The sequence below is a fragment of the Somniosus microcephalus genome, chromosome 12, assembly GCF_052327205.1.
Source record: "Somniosus microcephalus isolate GS21.2 chromosome 12, FLI_Smic_1.0, whole genome shotgun sequence".
NCBI lineage: Eukaryota > Metazoa > Chordata > Chondrichthyes > Squaliformes > Somniosidae > Somniosus > Somniosus microcephalus.
The window spans coordinates 7597411-7613896 of NC_140998.1; the positions used below are offsets into that span (position 1 = coordinate 7597411).

General features: G+C 50.7%; 2 protein-coding genes and 1 non-coding gene across 3 annotated transcripts in view; 1 reads left to right on the top strand and 2 right to left on the bottom strand.

Moving 5' to 3' along the window:
• The window catches only part of gstz1 (glutathione S-transferase zeta 1), a 43175-nt gene extending 32174 nt beyond the window's left edge, over nucleotides 1-11001 (bottom strand). The window contains exon 1 of the mRNA XM_086002566.1: nucleotides 10824-11001. The gene's annotated coding sequence lies outside the window, so the exon portion shown is untranslated. The remainder of the gene's footprint in view (nucleotides 1-10823) is intronic.
• Nucleotides 3873-4123, bottom strand: LOC147109009 (small Cajal body-specific RNA 13). The gene has a single exon (XR_015080470.1).
• A 280-nt stretch (nucleotides 11002-11281) lies between the features above and the next one.
• glrx5 (glutaredoxin 5 homolog (S. cerevisiae)) overlaps nucleotides 11282-16486 on the top strand; it is a 25373-nt gene continuing 20168 nt past the window's right edge. The window contains exon 1 of the mRNA XM_086002568.1: nucleotides 11282-11661. Coding sequence (XP_085858694.1) covers nucleotides 11361-11661 — 301 coding nt within the window. The 5' untranslated portion in view covers nucleotides 11282-11360. The remainder of the gene's footprint in view (nucleotides 11662-16486) is intronic.

The window sequence follows — 16486 nt, forward strand, 5'->3', positions numbered from 1 at the left end:
AACCTGCGTCACAACTTTTAGTGATTTGTGTATTTGCACTCCTAGATCCCTTTGTTCCTCTACCCCACCTAGACTCGCACCCTCCAAGTGATAAGTGATCTCCCTATTCTTCCTACCAAAATGTAATACCTCACATTTATCTGTGTTGAACTTCATTTGCCAATTATATGTCCATTCTGCAAGTTTATTAATGTCCTCCTGTAATTTGTTGCAGTCCTCCTCAGTATTGACTATCCCCCCAATTTGGTGTCATCCACAAATTTAGAAATTGTGTTTTTGATTCCCAAGTCTAAATCGTTAATGTAAATTGTGAACAGCAGTGGTCCCAGCGCTGATCCTTGTGGAACACCACTGCCCACCTTCTGCCACTGTGAATAGCTACCCTTTACTCCCACTCTCTGCTTTCTGTCCTGAAGCCAGCCAGCAATCCATTCTGCTACTTGTCTCCTGACTCCGCATTCTCTGACCTTGTTCATCAGTCTATTATGTGGTACCTTATCGAAGGGCTTTTGAAAATCTAGATAAATTAAATCTACTGCATTACCCTTGTCTACTCTCTGTTACCTCCTCAAAAAGTTCAATGAGGTTGGTCAAGCAAGACTTTCCCTTTTGAAATCCATGTTGACTATTCCCTATTATATTTTTGGTTTCTAGATGTTCTTCTATTTTCTCCTTTAGTAGGGATTCCATTATTTTTCCTACCACCGAAATTAAGCTGACTGGTCTATAATTCCCTGGACATGTTCTATCCCCCTTCTTAAATATCGGTATTACGTTAGCTATCCGCCAGTCCTCTGGCACTTTATCTTTTTCTAACGAATTATTAAATATGTGTAGTAATGCCTCTCCTATCTCTTCTTTTAAAATGCGTGGATGCAATCCATCCGGACCAGGGCTTTTATCCTCTGAGTTTATTTAATATATCCCCCTTTTTCATTTTAAATGCACTTATCTCATCATCCAATGTCATGTCCACCTGTTCTTTCTCCCTGGTAAATACCAAAGCAAGATAATTATTTAACATTTCTGCCATTTCTCTACTGTTACCTGTGGTATTGTCCTGACCATCCCTTAATGGCCCTATTCCCATCCCAACCTTCCTTTTCTTTTTTATTGATGTGCCTGTAAAATATTTTACTATTTTGTTTTATGTACCTTGATAATTTAATTTCATAGTTCCTCTTTGCCTTCCCAATTGTTTGTTTGACTTCTCTCCTACTCTCTTTGTATTCTCTCTTATCATGCACTCCCCTGCTGTCTGTGTACTTAATGTATGCCTCTTTCATTACCCTCAATTGTTCCCTTATGGCTTTATTCATCCATGGAGTCTCATTAGTGTTTAGTTCTTTTCTTTTAGCGGAATATATTTTTCCTGCAATCTGTCGAATGCCGTTTTAAATGTTTCCCATTGCTGTTCTACATCGGTTTGCCAATATTGTTGCCCATTTTTGTTTCCCAAGTTCTATTTGCAGCCCCTCATAAATCAGCTTTTCTGAAGGCATTCGATAAGGTGCCACACAAAAGGCTATTAAACAAAATTAGGGCACATGGGATTGGGGGTAATATACTAGCATGGATTGAGGGTTGGTTAACAAACAGAAAACAGAGAGTGGGGATAAACGGGCCATTTTCGGGTTGGCAGGCTGTAACTAGTGGGGTACCGCAAGGGTCAGTGCTTGGGCCTCAGCTATTCACAATCTACATTAATGATTTGGATGAGGGGACCAAATGTAATATATCCAAGTTTGCTGATGATACAAAGCTGGGTGGGAATGTAAGTTGTGAGGAGGATGCAAAGAGGCTTCAAGGGGATATAGACAGACTCAGTGAGTGGGCAAGAACATAGCAAATGGAATAGAATGTGGAGAAATGTGAAGCTATCCACTTTGGTAGGAAAAATAGAAAAGCAGAGTATTTTTTAAATGGAGAGAGATTGGGAAATGTTGGTGTTCAGAGGGACCTGGGTGTCCTTGTACACGAATCACTGAAAGTTAACATGCAGGTACAGCAAGCAATTAGGAAAGCAAATGGTATGTTGGCCTTTATTACAAGAGGATTTGAGTATAAGAGTAAAGACATCTTACTGCAATTATATAGGGCCCTGGTGAGACCACACCTGGAGTATTGTGTACAGTTTGGTCTCCTTACCAAAGGAAGAATAGAATTGCCATAGAGGGAGTGCAACGAAGGTTCACCAGACTGGTTCCTGGGATGGGGGGATTGTCCTATGAGGAGAGATTGAGTAGACTAGGCCTATATTCTCTCGAGTTTAGAAGAATGAGAGGTGATCTCATTGAAACATACAAAATTCTTACAGGGCTCGACAGGGTAGATGCAGGGAGGATGTTTCCCCTGGCTGGGGAGTCTAGAACCAGGGGTCACAGTCTCAGAATAAGGGGTCGGCCATTTAGGACTGAGATGAGGAGAAATTTCTTCACTCAGAGGGTGGTGAATCTTTGGAATTCTCTACCCCAGAGGGCTGTGGAGGCTCAGTCGTTGAGTATATTCAAGACAGAGATCGCTAGATTTTTGGATATTAAGGGAATCAAGGGATATGGGGATAGTGCAGGAAAGTGGAGATGAGGTAGATGATCAGCCATGATCTTATTGAATGGCGGAGCAGGCTCGAGGGGCCGAATGGCCGACTCCTGCTCCTATTTCTTACATTCTTATGTAGGAGGAGGCCATTCACCCCTTCAATGAGATCATGGCTAATCTATGCCGATTGTAAAGTTCTCTCCCACTCGTTTTAGCTACTCCATAAAAACCATTTCAGAACAACATTGAGAAATGGTGTTTTTCCCCTTCCGCCTGCAGCCATGTTTTGGAAGCATCAGTCGGTGAGCAGCATGATTCAGTGAGGGGAGGAAAGGGTTAACTAGTTGGTTTTTTTTTAAAAAGACAGCCCGACAGCTTATAAATGACCAGGTTTGTTGAATTCAATTTTCCAATTTGCCAGGGTGGGACTTGAACTCTCAGCCTCTTGGGTTTGCTAGAACTGTACCTTAACCACTAGACTACCGCATCAACAGGATCACATCATGCAACATTAATAACAAACGTGTTAATGGAATCGAATGAATTTCCTCAGTTGCTTGTTTTACCCAATTAATTTAGTGCCTCCATTCAAGGGATGGAGGAGTCCCACACGATTGCTAACACACTCATTACGAGTGTCTTAAGCCACACATCAATTTATGGGATACTGAGAATTTCTACAAGTCGCATGGGCGGGGTCCCAGCACGATCGCAGTCAGTCCCGCCTGTCCTTGTATAAATGCTCAGTCATACTCGATCGCTGCTTCTGTCTTGGCGAGATAGCACTGCTGAAAACTACTGTGCTTCCTATGTCCCATCCTACACACACAGCTCAAGGTCTAAACGACTTCCATTATCTAAATGGCGAAATGGTATGCGAGGCCCCATTTAACACACTGGTTTGTCTGGATCTAATATACTCCTGGTCAGTGAATTTAACCGCTCAAGTGCTAAATTTAACTTAATAGCCGCATTTTCATATCAATCAAACCAAAATCCTTCTGTGGAGAAATAATTAGAAATCCCAAAAAGTAACAGGAGGACTAGAGTCTCTGGATGGAGGGGCCAAATGGCCTTCCTCATCCAGCTATATCGTTTGACCCTGTGAAAATATGGCCACCTAAAAGGAAATGGAACACTCAGCAAATAACAAATATACAAAACAAAGTATTTATGTTGGGTAAGGGCATCAAGGGGTATGGATCAAAGGCGGGTAAATGGAGTACAATACAGACCAGGCATGATCTAATGGAATGGCGGAACAGGCTCGAGGGGCCAAATGGCCTACTCCTGTACCTATAAGGAACAAAGGATAGTTACACAGGACAGGAAAGACCTGTACCAGCCTTTAGTGTCTGATAGAACAGTACTCTCGTTTTACCAACAATATCTGGGACTGGGACACTTTGCTCTTCCTGTTTGGAGGTCGATGAAGGCATTGGTGAAGCCAGCATCTCCGTGACAACAGGAGTGCGGGGGAGCAGGGGGTCACGGGTAACTGCACACAGCATGTAGTTGTGGTGGTGAGGAGAAATTGCTTCACTCAAAGGGATGTGAGGGCTGTGGAGGCTCAATCGTTGAGTATACTCAAGACAGAGATCGATAGATTTTTGAATATTAAGGGAACCAAGGGATATGGGGATGGTGCAGGAAAGTGGAGTTGAGGTAAATCGGCCATGATCTTATTGAATGACTGGGCAGGCTTGAAAGGCCGAATGGCCTACTCCTGCTCCTATTTCTTATGTTCTCATTGCCTACTCTCTGCAGTTCTTGTACACTGAGTGAGTGACTCTCATAACTGCATAGATAAGCTTGTACCATTATCTACCTAGCACACCAGTGTGTGTGTGGCTGGAAATGCTGTTAAGTGCTGTTTAAATATCCCATATCGTCAAACCAGTTCCCAATCTACACTACCTGTATTTCCTTCTCTTCATTTTTCTCCATCTTCTCCTAAGGTTGGTGACTTAGAAGGATATATTGATAGAGTGAGATGAAGCATGGTGGAGGAGGCTCGTGTGGAGCATGAACACCAGCACAGACCTGTTGGGCCCAATGGCTTGTTTGTGTGCTGTAAATACGATGTATTCCTGAGGTTAAGATTCCCTGAATGGGGCATTTTTTTATTCATGAGCCGAGACACCTTCACAACCTGTCAGGAGTCACCCAGTGATGGTGGTTATGAGCGGGTAATTCTTGGAGACTTGCGAGAATGCCAAATAGGCGGGCCTGGCTGGGGATATTTCAGGGACTCAGCACCGACCAAATATTAAACTCCAGGACCAGATCATGCAGTACATTTACCCAGTGTGGTTGTGGGGAACCCAGAAATATGAGCAAGTTCAGGATAGTTTAGTAATAGTTTAGACTTGGCGAGGCCAGCTAAGAAACTAATGTGGATGAAGTTCATTAAAAAAATACCTTTTATTGCATTGAAAGTGAACAATGGAAGTGCACTTTAATGGGATTGGACAGGAGAGCAAAGAGAGTTGGCATTTCTATAGCGTCTTTCGGACCTTAGGATGTCCTACAGCACTTTACAGCCAATAAAGTACTTTTGAAATGTAGTCTCTGTTGTAATGTAGGAAACACGGCAGCCAATTTGCACACAGCAAGATCCCACAAACAGCAATATGTTAATGACCAGATCATCTATTTTTAGACATTGGTTGAGAGATCAATGGCGGACAGAACACCAGGGAGAACTCCCCTGCTCTTTTAATAATACTGTGCGATTTTCTACATCCACCCGAGGGGACAGATGGAGCCTCGGTTTAACATCTCACCGGTAAGGCGTCACCTCTAACAACGCAGCGCTCCCTCAGTACTGCAATGGGAGTGCAGAGCTGGATTATGTGTTCAAGACTCTGGGGTGGAGTTTGAACCCAGAACCTTCGGACTCAGAGGCGAGAGTGCTGCCCACTGAGCCACAGCTAACTCAGCACAGACTGAGGATTGTGCCTGGGACCTTTCTCCTTGGTGTACATAAGAACATAAGAAGTAGGAGCAGGAGTAGGCCATACGGCCCCTCGGGCCTGCTCCGCTATTCAATAGGATCATGGCTGATCTGAACCTAGACTCACGTCCACTTCCCTGCCCTCTCCCCGTAACCCCTAATTCCCTTATCAGCTAGGAAACTGTCTATCTCCATTTTAAATTTATTTAATGTTGCAGCTTCCACAGCTCTCTGAGGTAGCAAATTCCATAGATTTACTACCCTCTGAGTGAAGAAGTTTCTCCTCATCTCAGTTTTGAAAGGGCAGCCCCTTGTTCTAAGATTATGCCCCCTAGTTCTAGTCTCACCCATCAGTGGAAACATCCTCCCCGCATCCACCCGATCAAGCCCCCTCACAATCTTATATGTTTCGATAAGATCGCCTCTCATTCTTCTGAATTCCAATGAGTAGAGGCCCAACCTACTCAACCTTTCCTCATAAGTCAACCCCCTCATCTCCGGAATCAACCGAGTGAACCTTCTCTGAATTGCCTCGAGAGCGAGTATATCTTTTCTTAAATATGGAAACCAAAACTGTACGCAGTATTCCAGGTGTGGCCTCACCAGTACCCTGTATAACTGAAGCAAGACTTCCCTGCTTTTATACTCCATCCCCCTTGCAATAAAAGCCAAGATTCCATTGGCCTTCCTGATCACCTGCTGTACCTGCATACTAACTTTGTGTTTCATGCACCAGGACCCCCAGATCCCTTTGTACTGTAGCACTTTGCAGTTTCTCTCCATTTAGATAATAACTTGCTCTTTGATTTTTTCTGCCAAAGTGCATAACCTCACACTTTCCAACATTATATTCCATCTGCCAAATCTCTGCCCACTCACTTAGCCTGTCTATGTCCTTTAGCAGGTTTTTTATGTCCTCCTCACTCACTGCTTTCCCTCCCATCTTTGTATCGTCGGCAAACTTGGATATGTTGCACTTGGTCCCTTCCTCCAAATCGTTAATATAGATTGTAAAGAGTTGGGGTCCCAGCACTGACCCCTGCGGAACACCACTAGTTACTGATTGCCAACCCGAGAATGAACCATTTATCCCAACTCTCTGTTTTCTGTTAGATAGCCAATCCTCCACCCATGCCAGTATATTACCCCCAATCCCGTGATTTTTTAATCTTGTGCAATAATCTTGTGTGGCACCTTGTCAAATGCCTTTTGGAAGTCCAAATACACCACATCCACTGGTTCCCCTTTATCCACCCTGTTTGTTACGTCCTCAAAGAATTCGAGCAAATTTGTCAAACATGACTTCCCCTTCATAAAACCATGCTGACTCTGTCCGATTAAATTATGCTTATCCAAATGTCCTGTTACTGCTTCCTTAATAATGGACTCCAACATTTTACCAACCACAGATGTTAGGCTAACTGGTCTATAGTTTCCAGCCTTTTTAAATAAAGGCGTTACATTAGCAGTTTTCCAATCTGCTGGGACCTTTCCTGAATCCAGGGAGTTTTGGAAAATTACCACCAATGCATCCGCAATCCCTACCGCTACTTCTCTCAAGACCCTAGGATGTAAGCCATCAGGTCCAGGGGATTTATCCGCCTTAAGTCCCATCGTAAAAATCAACATTTCATTGTGCAGTACACACGTCTGCTGCATATATGACAAATAAAATTGAATTGAATTGAATTGAATATCTTACTGAGTACCACCTCCTTAGTGATTTTAATCGTGTTTAGCTCCTCCCCCCCCATAGCCCCCTGTTTGTCCAGTGTTGGGATATTTTTAGTGTCCTCTACTGTAAAGACTGATACAAAATATTTGTTCAGTGTTTTTGCCATCTCCATGTTCCCCACCACTAATTTCCCGGTCTCGTCCTCTAAGGGACTAACATTCACTTTAGCCACCCTTTTTCTTTTTATATAACTGTAGAAACTCTTGCTATCTGTTTTTATATTTTTTGCTAGTTTACTTTCATAATCTATCTTCCCTTTCTTAATTAATCTTTTAGTTATTCTTTGCTGACTTTTAAATGCTTCCCAATCTTCTATCCTCCTACTAGATTTGGCTACTTTATATGCCCTTGTTTTCAGTTGGATACTATCCTTTATTACTTTACTTAGCCACGGATGGCTGTCTTTTCTTTTACGCCCCTTTTTCCTCAGTGGAATATATTTTTCTTGAAAGTTGTGAAATATCTCCTTGAATGTACACCACTGCTCATGTACTGTCTTACACCTTAATCTATTTTCCCAGTCCACTTTAGTCAACTCTGCTCGCATACCTTCATAATCTCCTTTATTTAAGCTTAGTACGCTGGTTTGAGATCCAACTCTCTCACCCTCCAACTGAATTTGGAATTCAACCATGTTATGGTCACTCATTCCAAGGGGATCCTTTACTAGGACATTTTTTTATTAATCCTGTCTCAGTACACAGGACCAGATCTAAGATTGCCTGCCCCCTGGTTGGTTCAGTTACATACTGCTCAAGGAACACGTCCCTAATGCACTCTATGAACTCTTCCTCAAGGCTGCCCTGCCCAATTTGATTTGTCCAGTCAATATGAAAGTTAAAATCCCCCATGATTATAGCTGTTCCCTTATTACAAGCCCCAACTATTTCCTGATTTATACTCCGACCAATAGAGTTGCAACTGTTAGGAGGCCTATAGACTATGCCCACTAGTGACTTTTTCCCCCTTATTATTCCTTATCTCCACCCAAACTGTTTCACTATCCTGGTCCTTTGACCCAATATAATTTCTCACTATTGCAGTGATTCCATCCTTTATTAACATAGCCACCCCACCTCCCTTTCCTTCCTAATTGTCAAATACCCCCGGATGTTTAGTTCCCAGTCATGGTCACCTTGCAGCCATGTTTCTGTAATGGCCACCAGATCATACCCATGTGTAATTATTTGTACCGTCAACTCGTCTATTTTGTTACGAATGCTGCGTGCATTCAGATAAAGAACTTTTAAATATGTTTTGTGACAATTTATTCCTGCTTTTACCCCCTTTATTACTTTACCTTTATATATTCTGTCCCTTCCTGACACGCTCTGGTTTTTAATTCCCCCACTGCTACCTTGCTCTATTGCCTTCTCTGCTGACATTTTTATTTTTCGCTCTCTTGAAACCTCTCCCCCACTAATTAGTTTAAAGCCCTCTCTACAGCCCTAGTTATTCGATTCGCCAGGACTCTAGTCCCAGCACTGGCCAAGTGAAGTCCGTCCCAATGGAACAGCTCTCTCCTGTCCCAGTACTGGTGCCAGTGTCCCAAGAAGCAAAACCTATTTCTCCCACACCAGTCTTTGAGCCACGCATTTAACTCTCTGATTTTATTTACCCTAGCCAAATTTGCTTGTGGCTCAGGTAGTAATCCAGAGATTATTACCCTTGTGGTTCTGCTTTTTAATTTGAACACAAGCTCAGACCAGCAGCAGATTATATGCTCAAGTCTCGAGTGGGGCATGACCCATGAGGTGAAGCGAGAGTGCTACCACTAAACCAAAGCTTGCAACCTTAAGGAGTTAGCATGCATTGTACCAGGGACCATAAACCTGAGCCGTTTAAGGATTTTGAAAGGAATTGATTGGGTAGAGAAAAGTTTTTCTGCTGGTGGGGGAATCCAGGACAAGGGGACTGAATGCAGTAGATGGACTGGTCAGCTGGCCAGAAAAGTGGCAAATGGAATTCAATCCAGAGAAGTGCAAGGTGAAACATTTGGGAAGGGCTAACAAGACAAGGGAATACACAATAAATGGTAGGATATGGAGAAGAGGATCAGAGGGGCCTTGGAGTGCATGTTCACAGATCCCTGAAGATGGCAGGACAGGCTAAATAAGGTTGTTAAGAACACATACAGGATACTTGCCTTTATTAGCCGAGGCATAGAATATAAGAGCAGGGAGGTTATGCTTGAACTGTATAGAACAATAGTTAAGCCACAGCTAGAATACTGCATGCAATTCTGATCACCACATTACAGGAAAGATGTGATTGCACTAGCGAGGGTACAGAGGAGGTTTACGAGGATGTTGCCAGGACTGGAGAATTTTAGCTATGAGGAAAGATTAGATAAGCTGGGGTTGTTTTCTTTGGAGCAGAGGAGGCTGAGGGGAGATTTAATTGAGGTATATAAAGTTATGAGGGGCCTAGATAGAGTGGATAGGAAGGACCTATTTCCCTTAGCAGAGACATCAATAATTGGGGCATAGATTTAAAGTAATTAGTAGAAGGATTAGAGCGGAGTCGAGAACTTTTTTCACAGAAGGTGGTGGGGGTCTGGAACTCATTGCCTGAAAGGGTGGTAGAGGCAGAGATCCTCATCACATTTAAAAAAGTACTTGGATATGTCCTTGAAGAGCCGTAACCTACTGGGCTACAGACCAACAGCTGGAAAGTGGGATTAGGCTGGGTAGCTCTTTTTCGGCCTCCTTCCATGCCGTAAATTTCTACGCTACACGAGCTCAATTAATAATTTTAAATATACAAGATTTAAAATTATTTTTGCTGTCCAAGTGTGCAAAAGGATAATGGAGCCAGGGCTGGTGGATGGAGTCAAGAGGCAGATCAGCCAGGATCTGATTGAATGGCAGAACAGGCTCGAGGGGCTGAATGGTCTGTGAGGCAGTGAGCACCATGCTGGAGCTGATGACCAGGGAGGAACCTGGAGGAAATAAAAACAGAAAATGCTGGAGAAACTCAGCAGGTCAGGCAGCATCTGTGAAGAGAGAGACAGAGTTATTCTCCTCTTCTTCTTAGGCAGTCCCTCAGAACCAAGGATGACTTGCTTCCACACTAAAAAGGAGTTCTCAGGTGACTGATGAGTCCAATGCGGGACCTACAGTCTCTGTCACAGGTGGGGCAGATGGTGGGTGGGGTGCTTGGGTTGACGTGCGCTCCTTGCGCTTGGCTTCCACTTGCTCCCGGCAAAGAGACTCAAGGTGTTCGGCGCCTTCCTGGAGGCTTCTCCTCCACTTTGTGAGGTCTTGGGCCAGGGATTCCCAGGTGATAAACGTTTCAGGTCGATGACCTTTGGTCACAACCTGGAACTCTGGGCGACCATTGGTGGGCGGGAGGCTGGCTGGGATCCCAGTAATAAACTTTGCAAAATATAAAATGTGTGCTGGGAGTCTGACACAAAGGAAGGGAGGCTTTAAATAGGCAGCATCGAGGAAAGTCCTGGGCGAGGGAGCAGTTGCCATGGGAACCCCGGACCCTCGCAACCGTTGCTGAGGGGGGGTGGGACCGTTAACCCGGGCCCTCGCTGCCAGAGGAGCCGAGCCGAGTACAGCAACACCCGCGACAAGCTCTCCATACCTACAGCGTTCAGTCCAACTAAACCGCCAGGCCCTGAACTCGAGCCCGAATCTGCGCGACCTTGACCCCCGGCAACATAAAGGACAGCCCCGCCCGTGATTGACGTATCTCTCGTCCAATCGCGTCACTCCCTTTGCTTCCCTGGCAGCCAATCGGAGAGGCGGAGGGCGGAGCTTACCCACTTTCACTGCAAAAGAAAAAGCAAATTAGACCGAAGACGCTCGGTATTTTGTCGCCGATTTAATTTGTTGGGAGTTTAATGTGATTTATTTTACGCGAGTTAAAAAGAAAAGATTTACCGTTAACGGCCAAACTCAGGGGCGGAGGGGCGGGGGAGAGCTCGCTCTGCGCGCTGTGATAGGCTGCAGTGATTTGAGTGACGCGATCTTTGTCCAACCGAAATGTAAGGAGCTGTGAGTGATGTTCGAATTGACTAATGGAATCGGGTGAAGGGCGGGCGCTGCTCACAGCTGACTAATGGGCGCCGTGTAGAAGCGGCGGGGCGGTGAGCCGGGTGACTGGCGGCCCCCGGCAGACATGTACTCGCTGCTGAGGATCTCGTGTCGGACAGCGGCGCGGCGGGCGGTGGTGCAGGCTCCAAGGCGGTACCTGAGTGAGGGCACGGCGGGCGGCGGCGAGGAGGGCAATGGCGGCGCGACCGCCACCCGGCAGCGGCTCGAGGGCCTGGTGAGGAAGGACAAGGTGGTGGTGTTTATCAAGGGCACCCCGGCCCAGCCTTTGTGCGGCTTCAGCAACGCCGTGGTGCAGATCCTGCGGATGCACGGGGTGGAGGAGTACGGCTCCTACAACGTGCTGGAGGATCAGGAGATTCGGCAAGGTGAGGGGGGCGAGAAGAGAGAGGAGACGCCAGCGGGGGGGAGGAGAGAGCGGTGGCGGCGGGGGAGACAGAGGCGGGAGGAGAGACTAGGCCAATACCCATTAATAATCACTATCCAAAAAAGAGCCACCAAATTTTGGAATCACCTACAAATGAGCAACCCCCAATGCTATCACTACGACGCCCTGAAATGCCAAGAGCTGACCAAAAAGAAGAATACCCTCAGTCAACTAGTCCTGGGACTCAATAAAGTAACTAATAACAATACTAACAATAACCAGCCCCAGGACAGTGACAGGGTAACACAAAGAATTCGACCCAACACAATCGTCGCTAAGCAAAAGGAAAAATATCTGTCATATTGGGCAGAAACAACAAAAACCCAAAGCAAACTCAATTGCTACTTGGCCCTAAACAGACAATACAACATAGCTGATTACCTGACCATGGTAAAGGATAACAAACTGAGAAGAACCTTGACAAGGTACAGACTTAGCGAACATAGCCTAACGATGGAAACAGGCAGACCAGGCTGCCAAGAGAAGACAGGATATGCTCTCACTGCAGTCAGGGAGTAGTTGAGACAGAGATGCACTTCCTCACAGCCTGTGGAAAATATCAGGGCATCAGAGAGAATTTCTACCAAAAATTCTCTCAAATATGCCCTGAATTCAGAAATCTGACTGACAACCAAAAACTCCCATTCCTACTGGGGGAGGAGAGAAGCTGTGTAACACTGGCGGCACACTATGTTACAGCTTGCCATGAACAGAGGGACAACCAGTAAACTAAGACAAGAGTATATATAAACAAGGCGAATGTATATTTATAAACTCAGGGATATACCTGTTTATACACTGTATGAATGGAACCGCGTTTATGTGTTCAACCATAAATGTATTTTGATGCTTTGGCAACATAAGATGTACCTTATCATGCCAATAAAGCGATTTGTATTGTATTGTATTGACAGAGGGGGGGGGAGGAGGAGGAGGAGGAGAGACTGGGGGGGGGGGGAGGAGGAGGAGAGACCTGGGGGGGGGGGGAGGAGGAGGAGAGACTGGGGGGGGAGGAGGAGGAGGAGGAGAGACTGGGGGGGGGGGAGGAGGAGAGACGGGGGGGGGGAGGGGGAGGAGGAGAGACGGGGGGGGGAGGGGGAGGAGGAGGAGGAGAGACAGGGGGGGGGAGGAGGAGAGACTAGGGGGGGGAGGGGGGAGGAGAGACTGAGGGGGGGGAGGAGGAGGAGAGACTGAGGGGGGGAGGAGGAGGAGAGACTGAGGGGGGGGAGGAGGAGGAGAGACTGAGGGGGGGGGAGGAGGAGGAGAGACTAGGGGGGGGAGGGGGAGGAGAGACTAGGGGGGGAGGGGGAGGAGAGACTGAGGGGGGGGGAGGAGGAGGAGAGACTGAGGGGGGGGAGGAGGAGGAGAGACTGAGGGGGGGAGGAGGAGGAGAGACTGAGGGGGGGAGGAGGAGGAGGAGAGACTGAGGGGGGGAGGAGGAGGAGGAGAGACTGAGGGGGGGGAGGAGGAGGAGAGACTGAGGGGGGGAGGAGGAGGAGAGACTGAGGGGGGGGAGGAGGAGAGACTGAGGGGGGGAGGAGGAGGAGAGACTGAGGGGGGGGGAGGAGGAGGAGAGACTGAGGAGGAGGAGGAGAGACTAGGGGGGGGAGGGGGAGGAGAGACTGAGGGGGGGGAGGAGGAGGAGAGACTGAGGGGGGGAGGAGGAGGAGAGACTGAGGGGGGGGAGGAGGAGGAGAGACTGAGGGGGGGGAGGAGGAGGAGAGACTAGGGGGGGGAGGGGGAGGAGAGACTAGGGGGGGAGGGGGAGGAGAGACTGAGGGGGGGGAGGAGGAGGAGAGACTGAGGGGGGGGAGGAGGAGGAGAGACTGAGGGGGGGAGGAGGAGGAGAGACTGAGGGGGGGAGGAGGAGGAGGAGAGACTGAGGGGGGGAGGAGGAGGAGGAGAGACTGAGGGGGGGGAGGAGGAGGAGAGACTGAGGGGGGGAGGAGGAGGAGAGACTGAGGGGGGGGAGGAGGAGAGACTGAGGGGGGGAGGAGGAGGAGAGACTGAGGGGGGGGGAGGAGGAGGAGAGACTGAGGAGGAGGAGGAGAGACTGAGGGGGGGGAGGAGGAGAGACTGAGGGGGGGAGGAGGAGGAGAGACTGAGGGGGGAGGAGGAGGAGAGACTGAGGGGGGGGAGGAGGAGGAGAGACTGAGGGGGGGGGAGGAGGAGGAGAGACTGAGGGGAGGGGGGGAGGAGGAGGTGAGACTGAGGGGAGGGGGGGAGGAGGAGGAGAGACTGAGGGGAGGGGAGGAGGAGGAGAGACTGAGGGGAGGGGGGGAGGAGGAGGAGAGACTGAGGGGAGGGGGGGAGGAGGAGAGACTGAGGGGAGGGGGGGAGGAGGAGGAGAGAGACTGAGGGAGGGGGGGAGGAGGAGGAGAGACTGAGGGGAGGGGGGGAGGAGGAGGAGAGACTGAGGGGAGGGGGAGGAGAGACTGAGGGGGGGGAGGAGGAGGAGAGACTGAGGGGGGGGAGGAGGAGGAGAGACTGAGGGGGGGAGGAGGAGGAGAGACTGAGGGGGGGAGGAGGAGGAGGAGAGACTGAGGGGGGGAGGAGGAGGAGGAGAGACTGAGGGGGGGGGAGGAGGAGGAGAGACTGAGGGGGGGAGGAGGAGGAGAGACTGAGGGGGGGAGGAGGAGAGACTGAGGGGGGGGAGGAGGAGAGACTGAGGGGGGGAGGAGGAGGAGAGACTGAGGGGGGGGGGAGGAGGAGGAGAGACTGAGGAGGAGGAGGAGAGACTGAGGGGGGGAGGAGGAGGAGAGACTGAGGGGGGGAGGAGGAGGAGAGACTGAGGGGGGAGGAGGAGGAGAGACTGAGGGGGGGGAGGAGGAGGAGAGACTGAGGGGGGGGGAGGAGGAGGAGAGACTGAGGGGAGGGGGGGAGGAGGAGGTGAGACTGAGGGGAGGGGGGGAGGAGGAGGAGAGACTGAGGGGAGGGGGAGGAGGAGGAGAGACTGAGGGGAGGGGGGGAGGAGGAGGAGAGACTGAGGGGAGGGGGGGAGGAGGAGAGACTGAGGGGAGGGGGGGAGGAGGAGGAGAGACTGAGGGGAGGGGAGGGGGGGAGGGAGGAGGAGAGACTGAGGGGAGGGGGGGGAGGAGGAGGAGAGACTGAGGGGAGGGGGGGGAGGAGGAGGAGAGACTGAGGGGAGGGGGGGGAGGAGGAGGAGAGACTGAGGGGAGGGGGGGAGGAGGAGGAGAGACTGAGGGGAGGGGGGGAGGAGGAGGAGAGACTGAGGGGAGGGGGGGAGGAGGAGGAGAGACTGAGGGGAGGGGGGGAGGAGGAGGAGAGACTGAGGGGAGGGAGGAGGAGGAGAGACTGAGGGGGGGGGAGGAGGAGGAGAGACTGAGGGGGGGGAGGAGGAGGAGAGACTGAGGGGGGGGGGAGGAGGAGGAGAGACTGAGGGGGAGGGGGGGAGGAGGAGGAGAGACTGAGGGAGGGGAGGAGGAGAGACTGAGGGAGGGGGGAGGAGGAGGAGAGACTGAGGGAGGGGGGAGGAGGAGGAGAGACTGAGGGGGGGGAGGAGGAGGAGAGACTGAGGGAGGGGGGAGGAGGAGGAGAGACTGAGGGGAGGGGGGGAGGAGGAGTGAGGGGAGGGGGGGAGGAGGAGGAGAGACTGAGGGGAGGGGGGGAGGAGGAGGAGAGACTGAGGGGAGGGGGGGAGGAGGAGGAGAGACTGAGGGGAGGGGGGGAGGAGGAGGAGAGACTGAGGGGAGGGGGGGAGGAGGAGGAGAGACTGAGGGGAGGGGGGGAGGAGGAGAGACTGAGGGGAGGGGGGAGGAGGAGGAGAGACTGAGGGGAGGGGGGGAGGAGGAGGAGAGACTGAGGGGAGGGGGGGGAGGAGGAGGAGAGACTGAGGGGAGGGGGGGAGGAGGAGGAGAGACTGAGGGGAGGGGGGGAGGAGGAGGAGAGACTGAGGGGAGGGGGGGAGGAGGAGGAGAGACTGAGGGGAGGGGGGGAGGAGGAGGAGAGACTGAGGGGAGGGGGGGGAGGAGGAGGAGAGACTGAGGGGAGGGGGGGAGGAGGAGGAGAGACTGAGGGGAGGGGGGGGAGGAGGAGGAGAGACTGAGGGGAGGGGGGGAGGAGGAGGAGAGACTGAGGGGAGGGGGGGAGGAGGAGGAGAGACTGAGGGGAGGGGGGAGGAGGAGGAGAGACTGAGGGGAGGGGGGGGGAGGGAGGGGAGGAGAGACTGAGGGGAGGGGGGGAGGAGGAGGAGAGACTGAGGGGAGGGGGGGAGGAGAGGAGAGACTGAGGGGAGAGGGGGGGAGGAGGAGGAGAGACTGAGGGGAGGGGGGAGGAGGAGGAGAGACTGAGGGGAGGGGGGGGAGGAGGAGGAGAGACTGAGGGGAGGGGGGGAGGAGGAGGAGAGACTGAGGGGAGGGGGGGAGGAGGAGGAGAGACTGAGGGGAGGGGGGGAGGAGGAGGAGAGACTGAGGGGAGGGGGGGAGGAGGGAGGAGAGACTGAGGGGAGGGGGGGAGGAGGAGGAGAGACTGAGGGGAGGGGGGGAGGAGGAGGAGAGACTGAGGGGAGGGGGGGAGGAGGAGGAGAGACTGAGGGGAGGGGGGGGAGGAGGAGGAGAGACTGAGGGGAGGGGGGGAGGAGGAGGAGAGACTGAGGGGAGGGGGGAGGAGGAGGAGAGACTGAGGAGAGGGGGGGAGAGGAGGAGAGACTGAGGGGAGGGGGGGAGGAGGAGGAGAGACTGAGGGAGGGGGGGAGGAGGAGGAGAGACTGAGGGCGGGGGAGGAGTGGAGCGAGGAGCTGGGAGAGA